This window comes from Microcaecilia unicolor, chromosome 6 (assembly GCF_901765095.1).
Source record: "Microcaecilia unicolor chromosome 6, aMicUni1.1, whole genome shotgun sequence".
Taxonomy (NCBI): Eukaryota; Metazoa; Chordata; class Amphibia; order Gymnophiona; family Siphonopidae; genus Microcaecilia; species Microcaecilia unicolor.
Window position 1 is genome coordinate 86,082,436 of NC_044036.1, and position 17,046 is coordinate 86,099,481.

Genomic DNA, 17,046 nt, shown 5'->3' on the forward strand with positions numbered 1-17,046 from the left:
TTGAAAAAGGCTCTCTTCCTGTACATAAATGCACTTGAGATATTTAAACGTTTCTATGTCTCCTCTCTCCCTCCTCTCTCCCAGTGCATATACGTTGAGATTCATAAGCCTGTACATTAGGTATTTCCCTGTCCCTGGAAGGCTTATAGTCTAAGGCAGCCATTCCCAACCCAGTCCTCGGGGCACACCTAATCCCATCGGGTTTTCAAGATATCCACAACAAATATGCATGAGGCACTGCATGCAAATCTATCTCATGCATATTCATTGCTCATCACTTGAATAATTGAAATATAATTATATAACATATCAAAAGATTCTTTATTCACATCATATAAATCATTAAAAATACAATATAGCAGAACCCAAGACACTGATGGAGTTAGCCATGCTTACTGCAGATATTATGATTCAAAAATCTCAGTGTCCCGTTATCATGCAGTAGATGAAACTATTTACTTCCCCTTCACAAATGAAAACAACCCTTTGCTTATTTGCATTTGTACTTGACTCAACCAATGGAATCTTCGTCAAGACATGCTGCTTGTGGGCATTGTGTCTATTGCCCTTTTGCTTTGACAACTGATTCAGTACAAATTCCCAACAGCAACAGACAGTACAAATTAAAATGTAAAACTGATTGTTCAACTAAACAGGTTATTTATAGTATAAAACGCCAGTGTGGTAAATGGTACCTGGGACAAACAGAAAAGACTGACAAACAAAGAATTGCACAACATCTTAGCAACCTTATGCTTAATCAAGATGATGTTCCTTTGATTGATTTATATGATGTGAATAAAGAATCTTTTGATGTTATATAACTATTTTTCAATGATTCAAAGTGAAATTACAGCAAGAACCACATGGTAGCTGTACAGTAACTCCATTTTGGCGCATGTTGGGCGCTCATAGATGATTACGCAGCTTAGTAATAAGGCCCCTAAGTGTATTCTATAATCAGCGCCCAGATTTAGGCACCAATTATAGAATATTTTTATTTGATATTTCAGCACCTAAATCTACGCTTATTTATCTACACCAGTGAAAACAGGGGGTAAATCATGGCGCATAGAATTAGGCACACTGGGTCATATTCTATGATCAGGCATGTAAATTTCAGAATGCCCACAAAATGCCCATTTCCCCGCCCATAGCCATGCCCCTTTTTGCCTGCGTGCTTTTAGAAGTTCAACACACATTGTTACAGAATATGCTTAGCGAGTTGTGCACGCAAATTCTAATCAGTGCCATTTAGTACTCATTATTGCTTGTTAAGTGCTGTTATCAGTGCTCATTACCTTGTTAAGTTTGCTAAATTACACGCATTGTTATAGAATCTGCGCCAATTTTGGCACCAAGCTCTAGGCGTGCTATATAGAATCCGTGGGTTAGTGGCTAGCCACTAACAGCTATGTCACCAACTTAGCCAGCTAAGAGTCAATATTTAGCACTAATCCAGGTATGTTGAGCGGTTAAGATAGACCGCTTAAATAGCATGCCTATTTAATTACTAGTAACTTAACCAGCTAGCAAGGAATATGCACTTAGCTAGTCAAGTTGCTGCAGCCAAACCCGACACCAGATATTAAATGTACTATACTAGGTTTAGTATATCTGTTTACAGGCCCATTATTGTAAGCATGGTGCCGGAAGATTGGAGGGTGGCTAACGTAACACCAATTATAGACCGGTGAGCCTGATGTCGGTGCCGTGCAAAATGATAGAGACTATTATAAAGGACAAGAGCATATTCAAAAGCATGGATTAATGAGACAAAGCCAACATGGATTTAGTAAAGAGAAATCTTGCCTCACCAATCTACTACATTTCTTTGAAGGGGTGAACAAATATGTGGATAAAGGTGAGCCGGTTGATATTGTGTATCTGGATTTTCAAAAGGCATTTGACAAAGTACCTCATGAAAGACTCCAGAGGAAATTGGAGAGTCATGGGATAGGAGGTAGTGTTCTATTGTGGATTAGAAACTGGGTAAAAGATAGAAAACAGAGAGTAGGGTTAAATGGTCAGTATTCTCAATGGAGAGGAGTAGATAGTGGGGTTCCCCAGGGGTCTGCACTGGGACCTCTGCTTTTTAATATATTTATAAATGATCTAGAGATGGGAGTAACTAGTGAGGTAATTAAATTTGCTGATGACACAAAGTTATTCAAAGTTTTTAAATCATAACTGGATTGTGAAAAATTACAAGAGGATCTTACGAGACTCAGAGAAAGGTCATCCAAATGCCAGATGACATTTAAAGTGCGCTAGTGCAAAGTGATGCATGTGGGAAAGAGGAACCCGAACTATAGCTACATAATGCAAGGTTCCACATTAGGAGTCACAAACCAGAAATGGGATCTAGGAGCTTAGTTGATGGTACGTTGAAACCCGCTACTTAATGTGCGGCAGTGGCTAAGAGAGCAAATAGAATGTTAGGTATTATGAGGTCATTATAATGCCTTTGTATTGCTTCATGGTGCAACCGCACTGCGAATACTGTGTGCAATTCTGGTCACAGTATCTCAAAACAGATATAGTGGAATTAGAAAAAGTACAGAGAAGGGCGATGGGACGACTTCCCTATGAGGAATGGCTAAAGTGGCTAGGGCCCTTCAGTTTGGAGAAGAGACGGCTGAGAGGAGATATGATAGAGGTCTATAATGAGTGGAATTGAATAAGTAGACGTGAATCACTTGTTTACTCTTTCTAAAAAGACTAGAACTAGGGGGCAATCAATGAAGCTACAAAGAAGTAAATTTAAAACGAATCGGAAAAAATATTTCTTCTCTCAACGTGTAATCAAACTCTGGAATTCATTGCCAGAGAATGTAGTAAAAGCAGTTAGCTTAGCAGGGTTTATAAAAGGTTTGGGTAGCTTCCTAAAAGAAAAGTCCATAACCCATTATTAAAATAGGTTTGGGAAAATCCACTTCTTATTTCTAGAATAAGCAGCATAAAATGTGTTATACTGTTTTGGGACCAGGTACTTGTGACCTGGATTGGCCACTGTTGGAAACAGGATGCTGGGCTTGATGGACCTTCGTTCTGTTCCAGTATGGTAATACTTATGTACTTATGTAATCATATACATGTATAACTGGCATGTAACTGCTAGAGAATTTCCTGCAACATGGTTAATGAAATTCAAAAAAGCCCAGGATAAGCACAGAGGATTCTCAGATGTAGGAAAGAGAGGGTAAAGTCAGGAAATGGGACAGTGCCAATGTAGCAGGGAGCTTGTGACTGTTGTCACTATTTTTATCTGATGAAAACCAGTCAGATAATCTTTACCAATGTGCACAATAATTTATAAAGTGTTAACTAAGAGGCTATAACCATTATAAAAAGGACTATAGAATATGTAAGCTGTGAAATAAAACAAAATTAAACCATAACTAGAAAGTTTGGAAATAGAGGTGTCTTTTTGGAACCTAATAGATTTATAGCTGATCGACTGGATTATGGTTTTGTCTCATCAGGATTATTTTAATATTGTTTTTTTTTTTTTTGGGGGGGGAGGGCATAACAGAAAGATACATAGACTACAGGCTTTGCAATGTAGCAGACAAATTGGTGTTGGGGGAAGGCTGGGTTGATCGGGCAACACCATGTTTGATAAAATTACACTGGATCCCCATTAAAGCATGAGTTAATTTTAAATTGATGCTTTTTGTTTTGATGATTCTGACTCCAACCTATCTAAAGCATTTTGTAACATGCTAAATTCCTGCCTGTGAAATAAGATAAATTTGTATGATGTTTTTTAGTTTATGTATTTGACAACTTTGGTTATTTTATTAATCTTATGGTTAATCTTGGATGTAACCTGCTTTGAACTCTAGGGTTTAGCAGGATATAAATGCTGATATTAAATCAAATTAGGATCAAAAACTGAAAATTTATTAACACTGCCTGCTGGACCCTTATTGTGTAGGAATTTAGGATTTTTTTAAAAGACTTGGGGGCCCTTTTATTAGGCTGTGCTACAAAGTGGCCTGCGGTAACCCCAGCGTGAGGTGTTTCCCATGTGCTGAGACCACTTTCAGTGCAGCCGTAAAATGGCCTCGTTTTCCATTTGGTCTATTAACGGCCGTGCATTGATTTCCACAATAGCATGTGACCATTAGCATGTGAGCCCTTACCAGCACCTATTTTCTAGGTGGTAAGGGCTCCCGTGCTAATCGGTTAGCGTGCGGTGATGTAGCTGTGCTAACCGATTAGCACCAGGCACACCTACTCTCTGCCCCCCAGTGATAAAAAAACATTTTCTATTTTTTAGTACATCGGTTGCACACGCTGAACACAAAACTACCACAGGATGTCTAAGCATTTACTGGAATGATTTTACTGTTCTAATTACAATTTAGATTTGTAATTGGTATACTACTGGACTATGATGTATGATTAATGTGGATATTATTATGTATTCCGCTTTGAACCAAGTTGGTAAAGCTGAATATAAATGTCTATATTAAATTAAATTAAAATAAAATATTTAAACAATATAGAAAACTGAGAAGCAGGCCCAATGGATCATTACAGTAAAAAGACCAACACCGGCTGCCCATGGTGGTCAACATTTTTTTAACCATTGATCACTGCAGGCAGATTTAACCCTTGATATTCAATGCTGGGCCATGTTCGAGCACCAGCACTGAATATCCAGGGCTAATTATACGTGTGCTGACTGCTGGAGCTTAGGCCAAGTACTTGCCATTTAGACTGTTCACTTTCAGAGACAGGATGCTGGGTCTTGGTCTAACTCCGCATAGCTTTTCATATGCCCTCATATTCTTCACCAATTAAGACATGAAATGCCATTTTTCTCCTTTTGCATATTTCCATTGGATTTCATATAGTACAACAGGCCCCTCTTCAAAGGAGAAATATATCAAGAACTGGATTTCTGGACTCTCCTGAAATAAATTGTAGGTATTTGTGGCTAAAGAAGCATATTAGCTGGAATTTTGTGACTTCCTGGAACAACTTTTGAGCATCATGACAGTATCATGATCAGTTAAAATAAATAAGACACTAGTTGGTGTTGATATAAGATACATACACGTGGAAAAGTTGGTACTGATGGTCTTGCTTGTGAGAGGCCCATTAATGGCATACATGGTGGCAGAATAGCTGGTGCTTGGAAGGAGATTAATGAGTTGCCATTCCTGGTTGATTCCATCCACGACGATAGTCTCTCCTGCAGCTGAAAGTATATACAAACTTGTTTGTTTATTTAATAAAATAAATATTACTTAGATTACTCTGAGACATATCTCTTCAGTTTGAAAATTTCAACCACAGTAATAAATATTATTTAGGTTACTTAGGGCCCTCTTACTAAAGGGTTGCTGTGAGGCAAACGGTTTGCTGCATGGCAACCCGGAACTACCGTCGTCCCATTGTGGCCGCCAGTGGTAGTTCTCCCTTGAGCATATCATTTACAATGATATGGAAATTTTTTCTATAATTATTAGTGCAGCGCTAACCTGGCGGTAATTCAGTTACCGCCAGGTTACCGCAGGAGCTCATATTGCTACCTCAATGGGTGACAGTAAGTGCTCCCTGCCTCCCCCCCCATGGCCATGAGGTAAGTGCAATTTTACCGCATGGCCATGTCGAGTTTTGCACGGTAGGACCACTGCAGTAAAAAGGCACCCTGGGGCACAGCAAAAACGGGCCACTGCTGCTACTGCAGAGCCCTTTTAACCATAGCTTGGTAAAAGGGTCCCTTAGAGAGATATCTCTTTAGTTTGAAAATTTTCAACCATAGTAGATGATTCTTCATTTTCTGAGTGGTGTCTCTAAATTTCAGCATTCATATAAAGGGGAAATGGTTGGTGCTAGCCTAAAGAGGCATGGATAGTTAAGGGAGGAAGCTTATTGCATATTTTATTGTCCATGCATCTTAATTCTGACCTCTCTTACTGGTATTATAGTAGTTAATTGGGTCTCCACAAAGCCCTGCTGAATACACTTCAGCCGTCTCGGCTCCATCTTGTAGAAAAATTCTGTAATTCCATCCATGGCCTGAGATTACATTCACAAAATATTTCCCATGAATTTTGCGAGATTGACAAGTATGATGATAAGTTGGGGTCACTAGATGCATTCAATTTGTATCCTATGTACTTAGCATTTTTCCCATAGACACAAACCTTTGGATTTTATATAAAGAGCAGAGAGCAGTATGCGTTAAATTGTGTGTGAAGCCAATTTAAGTACGCTACTCAATTGAGTAATGAACCAAATTAGTGATAATTGGCCAATAACAACCAATTATCATCACTAATCGGTAATAATTGGAATTTACGTGTGCTTCTTTTTAGGTGTATTCTAACAAGAGGCGTGTATAAATTCCAATGCGCTTAGCTGGAGGGGGTGTGGCCATGGGAGTATGGGTGTGTCAGGGGGTGTCAATCACATTTATGTGTGTTGTTATAGAATTTGGGGCAACACATATACATTTAGGCGCGGGCATTTACACCAGTGTTTCAGTGGCATAAACGACTATGCTTAAATGTACATGCAATCCCCTAGCCTAAGCACTATTTTATAAACCACATCTTATTATAGACACGGTTTATAGAATAGCGCTAGGTGCGTTATTCCAATGCGCCTACAGTTTGGATGCCATATACAGAATCTGGCCCAAAATGGGAGAAAGACTTTTATATATCTGGCCCTATATTTAATTCCTACTCAAGGCTAAAGAAATGGAAGACTAGACAATTAACTCTATCTACCAGTTTTAGGCCACATTCTCTATTTAAATGTACATGTCTTGCTCCACCTGGCCGATATGAACTGGTTCCAGATATTTTATATGATTATCTTCATGAGCTTGTAATGAAATCGACTCATATTCACACTACGAACAGACCAACTTATAGTGATGGTGACAACTATTACTTTTATAATGGGAATGGAAGGGATTTTGGGATTTACTCATGTCTTTTCAGTAGTAGCTCAAGGCAAGTTACAACAAAGTCTAAAGTTTGTACCTGAGCCAATGTAGGATTAAATGAATTGCCCAGGATCACAATGAGCTACAGTGGGATTTGAACCTGGTTTCCCTCGTTCTCAGCCCACTACTCTAAATAGACTACCCTTCTACTCCTCCACTCCATTTGGAAGTCATAAGGTAGCATCTGATTTCAGATCATTTGTATATTCAAGGGGGCAGATGGCAGCTCCCAATGATCCAGCTATGGAAAGAACTTGAACACTGCTGCTTTCAGTGTCACTGGAGGACCTATTATTCAAGGGTTAATATACAAGGGGCTCATTTTCCAAAAGAGAAAAACATCTCAACAACAGCATAAAGTGGCATTTGGACATTTTTTGGAGAAAGACATCCAAATTGCAATTTTCAAAACTCAGATTTGAGACATTTTTTTCTGCAGTGCGTGCAAATACAAGGAGGCATGTTATGGGCAGGAATTGGGCATTCCCAAAACTTGGATGTTTTTCTGTTATAATGAAACAAAGCAAAAATGTCCATGTCTAAAAGTTAGACGGTTTGGTCTAGACCTGTTTCAATCATGCCTAAGTCACAAAAAGGTGCCCTAAATGACCAGATGACCAATGGAGGGGCGGACTGACTATTTGGGCAACCGGGCAGTGCCAGAGGGCCCAGAGGCTCTCCTCCCGCCGTCACACACTACAGCCCTCCGAGCCTCAGTGGACCCTCCCCTGTCTCACTTTGAAGAGCCTGGTGGTATTAGCGGTCTCTGCAGGGGCAGGAAACAGCAACACTCTTGCCTGCCCGCTGCCGCTATTCTGCCTTGCCTTGGCACCTCCACGTTTTAAAAATGGCTTCTGAGACTATCTACGGCAGTCTACCAAGACTGTTGAGACCTGCAAGATTACCGCAGGAAGTCTCAGCACCCATTTTGAAAACATGGCGGCACTGGCCAGAATAGTGGTAGTGGGCAGGAAAGACTGGGGTGCTTTCCTGCCTCCAAAGAAGCCACATTACCACCAGGGCCTTTCAAGGTAGGACCAGGAAGAGCCCACTGAGGCTTGGGAGATTGTAGTGTGTGGGGGGTGGCAGCTGCTGTGGTGTGGGGGGCTATAGTTTGTGGGAGGGGGCAGCAGTGTGGCAGTGGGGGTAGAGAGCAGTGGCCGGGAGGGGACACAATGACCTTTACTGCCCGGGGCCCAGGTCATTGTCAGTCTGCCCCTGGCATGACCTCCCCCCTGCTTACTCCCTTAGTAACTGACCCCCCTCTCACCCCAAAAGATGTGAAAGGAACAGAACGTACTAGCCTCTATGACTGCTTCAGATGTTATGGCCAGTCCTTTTAGAGCAGCAAGCAGGTCCCTGGAGTAGCCTAGTGGTTGATGCAGTGGACTGTAGAGAAGGGGACCCAGGCCCATATCCCAATCTAACTGGTACACTTGTGGTGGAGTGTGAGCCCTCCAAAAACCTATTGTACCTACACACAGACACCTGCAGGCATAAGGGCTATTGTAGTGGTGTACAGTTGGGTACAGTAGGTTTTTGGTGGGTTTTGAAGAGTTCCCCATGCAATGTAAGGGGGTAATGGTGAGATGTGTACCTGGGATCTTATATGTGAAGTCCATGGCAGTGCTTCCTAGGGTATTCCACTGCTCTGCTGGGATGTTTGTGTAGCCAGTCTACTAAGAATGCTGGCTCCCCATACATCCCAGTGGTTTGTTTTTGTGCTTTTTCCCCTTGGATTATTATTTTTTTTAAATGGTCTTAAAAGATAGATGCACTGAGTTCAAAAACATCTAGCAAATGGCCATTTTCAAACAAAAGGTTGGATGTTTTAGTGGTTTGAAAATAGCCATGTTCTTTACTGAATTTTTGGACGCTTTTCCCAAAACATTAAAAAATTGGATTAAGATGTCATATCCAAAATGCCCCTCCGCTTCTGTAGAAAATGCTGTAATGCATTATGTTAACAGGGCCTTGGAACTTGGTGCCTGCTAGCCCCAGGCCAAAAAGAAGCTGAACTATTGTTGATTAATACCCAATTCAAAGTGCCGCTCTGGTCCAATAGAGAGAGCACATCAAAGTAGAATAGTAAGTACATATTGAAAGCACTTAGATAAGTCCTGGGTTTTTTTTCACATATTCTAAGCAATTAGTGACTGTACTCCTGTGGAGGAGTAGCCTAGTGGTGCAATGGCCTGAGAGCCTGAGGAACTGGGTCAATTTTCATTGCAGCTTACTTTTTTAATTTAGTTTGGATTTTGCTCACACCTTTTTCAGTAGTAGCTCAAGGTGAGTTACATTCTAGTACACTGGGTATTTCTCTGTCCCTGGAGGACTCACAATTTAATTTTGTACCTGAGGGGATGGAGGGTTAGACTTGCCCATGATCACAAGGAGGAGCAGTGGAATTTGAACCAGCCACCTCTGGATTCCAAGACTTGTGCTCTAACCACTAGGCCACTCCTCCACTTAACCTTCTATTGCCCCAGGTACAAAATAAGTATCTGTATATAATGTAAACTGCTTTGATTATAACTAGAGAAAGGTAGTATATCAAGTACTACTACTACTACTATTTAGCATTTCTATAGCGCTACAAGGCATACGCAGCGCTGCACAAACATAGAAGAAAGACAGTCCCTGCTCAAAGAGCTTACAATCTAATAGACAAAAAATAAATAAAGTAAGCAAATCAAATCAATTAATGTGAATGGGAAGGAAGAGAGGAGGGTAGGTGGAGACGAGTGGTTACAAGTGGTTACGAGTCAAAAGCAATGTTAAAGAGGTGGGCTTTCAGTCTAGATTTAAAGGTGGCCAAGGATGGGGCAAGACGTAGGGGCTCAGGAAGTTTATTCCAGGCGTAGGGTGCAGCGAGACAGAAGGCGCGAAGTCTGGAGTTGGCAGTAGTGGAGAAGGGAACAGATAAGAAGGATTTATCCATGGAGCAGAGTGCACGGGAAGGGGTGTAGGGAAGGACGAGTGTGGAGAGATACTGGGGAGCAGCAGAGTGAGTACATTTATAGGTTAGTAGAAGAAGTTTGAACAGGATGCGAAAATGGATAGGGAGCCAGTGAAGGGTCTTGAGGAGAGGGGTAGCATGAGTAAAGTGACCCTGGCGGAAGACGAGACGGGCAGCAGAGTTTTGAACCGACTGGAGAGGGGAGAGGTGACTAAGTGGGAGGCCAGCAAGAAGCAAATTGCAGTAGTCTAAACGAGAGGTGACAAGGGTGTGGATGAGGGTTTTGGTAGAGTGCTCGGAAAGAAAGGGGCGGATTTTATGGATGTTGTAAAGAAAGAAACGACAGGTCTTGGCAATCTGCTGGATATGAGCAGAGAAGGAGAGAGAAGAGTCAAAGATGACCCCAAGGTTTCGAGCTGAGGAGACAGGGAGAATGAGAGAGCCATCAATAGAAATAGAAAACGGGGGGAGCGGGGAGGTGGGTTTGGGGGGGGAAATGAGAAGCTCGGTTTTGGTCATATTTAATTTCAGGTGGTGTTGAGACATCCAGACAGCAATGTCAGACAAGCACGCTGAAACATTGGTTTGGATGCAAGGTGAGATATCAGGGTAGAAAGGTAGATTTGGGAGTCATCAGCATAGAGATGGTAGGAAAAGCCATGGGATGAGATTAATGAACCAAGGGAAGAAGTGTAGATAGAAAAGAGGAGGGGACCAAGAACAGAACCCTGAGGTACGCCGACAGGCAGAGGGATAGAAGTAGAAGAGGATCCACCAGAGTGAACACTAAAGGTGCAGAGGGAGAGGTAGGAAGAAAACCAGGAAAGGACAGAGCCCTGGAATCCAAGTGAGGACAGGGTATCGAGAAGTATGCTGTGATCGACAGTGTCAAAAGCAGCGGAAAGATCAAGAAGAATGAGGATGGAATATTGACCTCTGGATTTAGCCAGTAATAGGTCATTGGAGACGTTAGTTAGTGCAGTTTCGGTTGAGTGGAGAGGGCGAAAACCAGATTGTAGTGGGTCAAGAATAGCATGTGAGGAGAGAAAATCAAGGCAGCGGCGGTGAACAGCACGCTCAAGTAATTTGGAGAGAAAAGGAAGGAGGGGGATGGGTCGGTAATTAATGGGACAAGTAGGGTCGAGTGAAGGCTTCTTAAGGAGAGGTGTGACCACAGCATGTTTAAAGGCAGCAGGGACAAATCTGTATAAATCTGTCTCATTTCACCTCTCCTCTCCTTTCCCAGGGTGAAAATACCAGAAGCAAAGTCTCAGAGGATAAACTAACTTGCTTATCCTAGTGCCATGGATCTACAGGCCTACTATAAAGGGTACAGGGATGCACAACCTCTGGTATCTGTTTTAGTTTTCAAGATATATCTAATAAATATGCGTGAGGTAGTTATGCAGGTATTCTGGTTCAACTGTATGTGAATCTATGCATATGCATTTATTTATTTACTAATTTATTTGTTACTTTTGCATCCCACATTTTCCCACCTACTTGCAGGCTCAATGTGGCTTACATGGTACCGTAAAGGCGATTGCCAATTCCGGTATGAACAAATACAAAGTAATATAGTGGTAGGATAAAGTTCATGTGTAACAGATACATTAGGGAATCGTAGAGGGGGAGAGTTAGTTTGTGTCTGGTACTAGCTTTGGTTTTGTTGTGTTGCAGTTGTTCAAGCATTTAAGTTGGGTTGGTGGGGTATGCCTTTTTGAACAGGCTGGTTTTTAGAAATCTCTGGAAGTTTAGGTGGTCATACGTTGTTTTCACGGCCTTAGGTAATATGTTCCATAGTTGTGTGCTTATGTAAGAGAAGCTGGATGCATAAGTTGATTTAGAAATATCCTGAAAACTTGGGCTCCCTGATACCCATAGGGACTGGAGTTTGTCTACTCCATGTTTATTATACTTCCAAATCGCTGGCTGTGGACTTGACTGTGCAGTGTGCACAAGAAGTAAGCACAAGAATCAAAAATAGTACTACAAAATACCCGGCTACATGAAAGGTGAAATTCCCTGCCCTAACTCTAGCATTTTTTTTAATCTTTTGCTTTTTATCCCCTCGTGTCATTTGTTAAAGAAGATTGCAAGGAATTCCATGTTTATATAAGACATTTTTCTTTAACAAATATGATAGCTCCAGATCTATATTAATTCATATACTCACAAATTGCAGAGAATCTAAAGAATTTGCCTTTCATTAACTTACTTGGATAGTGAGTCAATACAATTATGTAGTTCTCCACCTCAGCAACTGGAGGATTCCATCTCAGCACAGCTTCTGTTGGAGTGATATTGAAGGCAATCAGACCTGTTGGGTTATCCATAGCTGTAAAGGAAGGAGAGCACCATCATTATCCTTCTGACTTTTCTATTTATCTATAAGGGAGTTCACCCTAAGGAAAAGGACATTACCAGTGGTGCCATAGGGATCAGTTCTTAGTCCAGTTCTTTTTAACATTTTTGAAAGCAATCTTGCAGAAGGGCCATTTTGATAAGGTTTGCCACTTTGCAGAGGATACCAAAATCTGCAATAGGGTAGAAATCCTGGATGGTGTGGATAACATGATGAGCGATCAAGTGAAGCTTGTAGAATGTTCTACAAATTGGCAGCTAAGATTTAATGCTAAAAAATGCGGGGCCATGTATTTGGGCTACAAAAATCCAAGACAGAGATTATATCTGATGATCTTTAAGGTCGGGAAACAGGTAGAAAAGTCAATGACAAAAAGCCAGAAGAATGCTTGGATGCACAGGAAGAGGAATGGCCTGCAGGAAAAAGGAGGCAATAGTGCTGCTGTATAAATCTCTTGTGAGACCTCATTTAGAGTATTGCACACAAATCTCTCTTGTCTGTCCCCTTCTCCTCTACTGCTAATTCCAGACTCCGTTCCTTTTATCTCGCTGCACCTCACGCCTGGAATAGACTTCCCGAGCCTGTACGTCTAGCCCCGTCTTTGGCCGTTTTCAAATCCAGGCTAAAAGCCCACCTCTTTAACGCTCCTTTTGACTTCTAACCACTATTCACTTCCTTGTACCCTTTTATCCCCACCTCCTTAATTCCCTTACCTCTTAGTTGTGCTGTCTGTTTGCCTGTCCTATTTAGATTGTGAGCTCAAAATAGCACTGAGCATTGTTCTATAAATGGCACTCTTGAGTTGGGTGATGTTTATAGGATAGCGCATAGCTCCAGGATCTGCGCCCAACTTTTAGATTGATGATTTATACCAACCTTGTGTAAAGCGAATGCTACATACCTGTAGAAGGTATTCTCCGAGGACAGCAGGCTGATTGTTCTCACTGATGGGTTGACGTCCTCGGCAGCCCCCTCCATCGGAAAGTTTACTAGCAAAGGCCTTTGCTAGTCCTCGCGCGCCCATGCGCACCGCGCATGCGCGGCCGTCTTCCCGCCCGAAACCGGCTCGAGCCGGCCAGTCCAGTATGTAGCAAGACAATACACTTGCAGGGAAGACTCAACTCCAAAGGGGAGGCGGGCGGGTTTGTGAGAACAATCAGCCTGCTGTCCTCGGAGAATACCTTCTACAGGTATGTAGCATTCGCTTTCTCCGAGGACAAGCAGGCTGCTTGTTCTCACTGATGGGGTATCCCTAGCCCCCAGGCTCACTCAAAACAACAACCATGGTCAATTGGGCCTCGCAACGGCGAGGACATTAATGAGATTGACCTAAAAAATTTACCAACTAACTGAGAGTGCAGCCTGGAACAGAACAAACAGGGCCCTCGGGGGGTGGAGTTGGATCCTAAAGCCCAAACAGGTTCTGAAGAACTGACTGCCCGAACCGACTATCGCGTCGGGTGTCCTGCTGCAGGCAGTAATGAGATGTGAATGTGTGGACAGATGACCACGTTGCAGCTTTGCAAATTTCTTCAATGGAGGCTGACTTCAAGTGGGCTACCGACGCAGCCATGGCTCTAACATTATGAGCCGTGACATGACCCTCAAGAGCCAGCCCCGCCTGGGCGTAAGTGAAGGAAATGCAATCTGCTAGCCAATTGGATATGGTGCGTTTCCCTACAGCCACTCCCCTCCTATTGGGATCAAAAGAAACAAACAATTGGGCGGACTGTCTGTGGGGCTGTGTCCGCTCCAGGTAGAAGGCCAATGCTCTCTTGCAGTCCAATGTGTGCAGCTGACGTTCAGCAGGGCAGGAATGAGGACGGGGAAAGAATGTTGGCAAGACAATTGACTGGTTCAGATGGAACTCCGACACAACCTTTGGCAAGAACTTAGGGTGAGTGCGGAGGACTACTCTGTTATGATGAAATTTGGTGTAAGGGGCCTGGGCTACCAGGGCCTGAAGCTCACTGACTCTACGAGCTGAAGTAACTGCCACCAAGAAAATGACCTTCCAGGTCAAGTACTTCAGATGGCAGGAATTCAGTGGCTCAAAAGGAGGTTTCATCAGCTGGGTGAGAACGACATTGAGATCCCATGACACTGTAGGAGGCTTGACAGGGGGCTTTGACAAAAGCAAACCTCTCATGAAGCGAACAACTAAAGGCTGTCCTGAGATCGGCTTACCTTCCACACGGTAATGGTATGCACTGATTGCACTAAGGTGAACCCTTACAGAGTTGGTCTTGAGACCAGACTCAGACAAGTGCAGAAGGTATTCAAGCAGGGTCTGTGTAGGACAAGAGCGAGGATCTAGGGCCTTGCTGTCACACCAGACGGCAAACCTCCTCCAATGGAAGAAGTAACTTCTCTTAGTGGAGTCTTTCCTGGAAGCAAGCAAGATGCGGGAGACACCCTCTGACAGACCCAAAGAGGCAAAGTCTACGCCCTCAACATCCAGGCCGTGAGAGCCAGAGACTGGAGGTTGGGATGCAGAAGCGCCCCCTCGTCCTGTGTGATGAGGGTCGGAAAACACTCCAATCTCCACGGTTCTTCGGAGGATAACTCCAGAAGAAGGGGGAACCAGATCTGACGCGGCCAAAAAGGAGCAATCAGAATCATGGTGCCTCGGTCTTGCTTGAGTTTCAACAAAGTCTTCCCCACCAGAGGGATGGGAGGATAAGCATACAGCAGGCCCTCCCCCCAATCCAGGAGGAAGGCATCCGATGCTAGTCTGCCGGAGGCCTGAAGCCTGGAACAGAACTGAGGGACTTTGTGGTTCGCTCGAGATGCGAAGAGATCCACCAAGGGGGTGCCCCACGCTTGGAAGATCTGTCGCACTACCCTGGAACTGAGCGACCACTCGTGAGGTTGCATAATCCTGCTCAACCTGTCGGCCAGACTGTTGTTTACGCCTGCCAGATATGTGGCTTGGAGCACCATGCCGAGACGGCGAGCCCAGAGTCACATGCTGACGGCTTCCTGACACAGGGGGCGAGATCCGGTGCCCCCCTGCTTGTTGACATAGTACATGGCAACCTGGTTGTCTGTCTGAATTTGGACAATTTGGTGGGACAGCCGATCTCTGAAAGCCTTCAGAGCGTTCCAGATCGCTCGCAACTCCAGAAGATTGATCTGTAGATCGCGTTCTTGGAGGGACCAACTTCCTTGGGTGTGAAGCCCATCGACATGAGCTCCCCATCCCAGGAGAGACGCATCCGTGGTCAGCACTTTTTGTGGCTGAGGAATTTGGAAGGGACGTCCCAGAGTCAAATTGGAGCAAATCGTCCACCAATACAGGGATTCGAGAAAACTCGTGGACAGGTGGATCACGTCCTCTAGTCCCCCAGCGGCCTGATACCACTGGGAGGCTAGGGTCCATTGAGCAGATCGCATGTGAAGGCGGGCCATGGGAGTCACATGAACTGTGGAGGCCATGTGGCCCAGCAATCTCAACATCTGCCGAGCTGTGATCTGCTGGGACGCTCGCACCCGCGAGACGAGGGACAACAAGTTGTTGGCTCTCGCCTCTGGGAGATAGGCGCGAGCCGTCCGAGAATCCAGCAGGGCTCCTATGAATTCGAGTTTCTGCACTGGGGAAAGATGGGACTTTGGGTAATTTATCACAAACCCCAGTAGCTCCAGGAGGCGAATAGTCATCTGCATAGACTGCAGGGCTCCTGCCTCGGATGTGTTCTTCACCAGCCAATCGTCGAGATATGGGAACACGTGCACCCCCAGCCTGCGAAGTGCCGCTGCTACCACAGCTAGGCACTTTGTGAACACCCTGGGCGCAGAGGCGAGCCCAAAGGGTAGCACACAGTACTGGAAGTGGCGTGTGCCCAACTGAAATCGCAGATACTGTCTGTGAGCTGGCAGTATCGGGATGTGTGTGTAGGCATCCTTCAAGTCCAGAGAGCATAGCCAATCGTTTGCTGAATCATGGGGAGAAGGGTGCCCAGGGAAAGCATCCTGAACTTTTCTTTTACGAGATATTTGTTCAGGGCCCTTAGGTCTAGGATGGGACGCATCCCCCCTGTTTTCTTTTCCACAAGGAAGTACCTGGAATAGAATCCCAGCCCTTCTTGCCCGGATGGCACGGGCTCGACCGCATTGGCGCTGAGAAGGGCGGAGAGTTCCTCTACAAGTACCTGCTTGTGCTGGAAGCTGTAAGACTGAGCTCCCGGTGGACAATTTGGAGGTTTTGAGGCCAAATTGAGGGTGTATCCCTGCCGGACTATTTGGAGAACCCACTGATCGGAGGTTATGAGAGGCCACCTTTGGTGAAAAGCTTTCAACCTCCCCCCGACCGGCAGGTCGCCCGGCACTGACACTTGGATGTCGGCTATGCTCTGCTGGAGCCAGTCAAAAGCTCGCCCCTTGCTTTTGCTGGGGAGCCGCGGGGCCTTGCTGAGGCGCACGCTGCTGACGAGAGCGAGCGCGCTGGGGCTTAGCCTGGGCCGCAGGCTGTCGGGAAGGAGGATTGTACCTACGCTTACCAGAAGCATAGGGACCAGTCTTCCTTCCCCCGAAAAAATCGTCTACCTGTAGAGGTAGAGGCTGAAGGCTGCCGGCGGGAGAACTTGTCGAATGCGGTGTCCCGCTGGTGGAGAGACTCTACCACCTGCTCGACTTTTTCTCCAAAAATGTTGTCCGCACGGCAAGGCGAGTCCGCAATCCGCTGCTGGAGTCTATTCTCCAGTTCGGCGGCACGCAGCCATGAGAGCCTGCGCATCACCACACCTTGAG

At 44.4% G+C, this 17,046-nt stretch overlaps 1 protein-coding gene across 1 annotated transcript in view; it reads right to left on the reverse strand.

The window, feature by feature from the left end:
* TNR (tenascin R) overlaps positions 1 to 17,046 on the reverse strand; it is a 198,218-nt gene that overhangs the window by 48,301 nt on the left and 132,871 nt on the right. Inside the window, exons 13-14 of the mRNA XM_030206742.1 lie at positions 12,151 to 12,270; positions 5,069 to 5,212 (exon numbers count right to left, since the gene is read on the reverse strand). Of these exons, the coding sequence (XP_030062602.1) occupies positions 5,069 to 5,212; positions 12,151 to 12,270 (264 nt within the window). The remainder of the gene's footprint in view (positions 1 to 5,068; positions 5,213 to 12,150; positions 12,271 to 17,046) is intronic.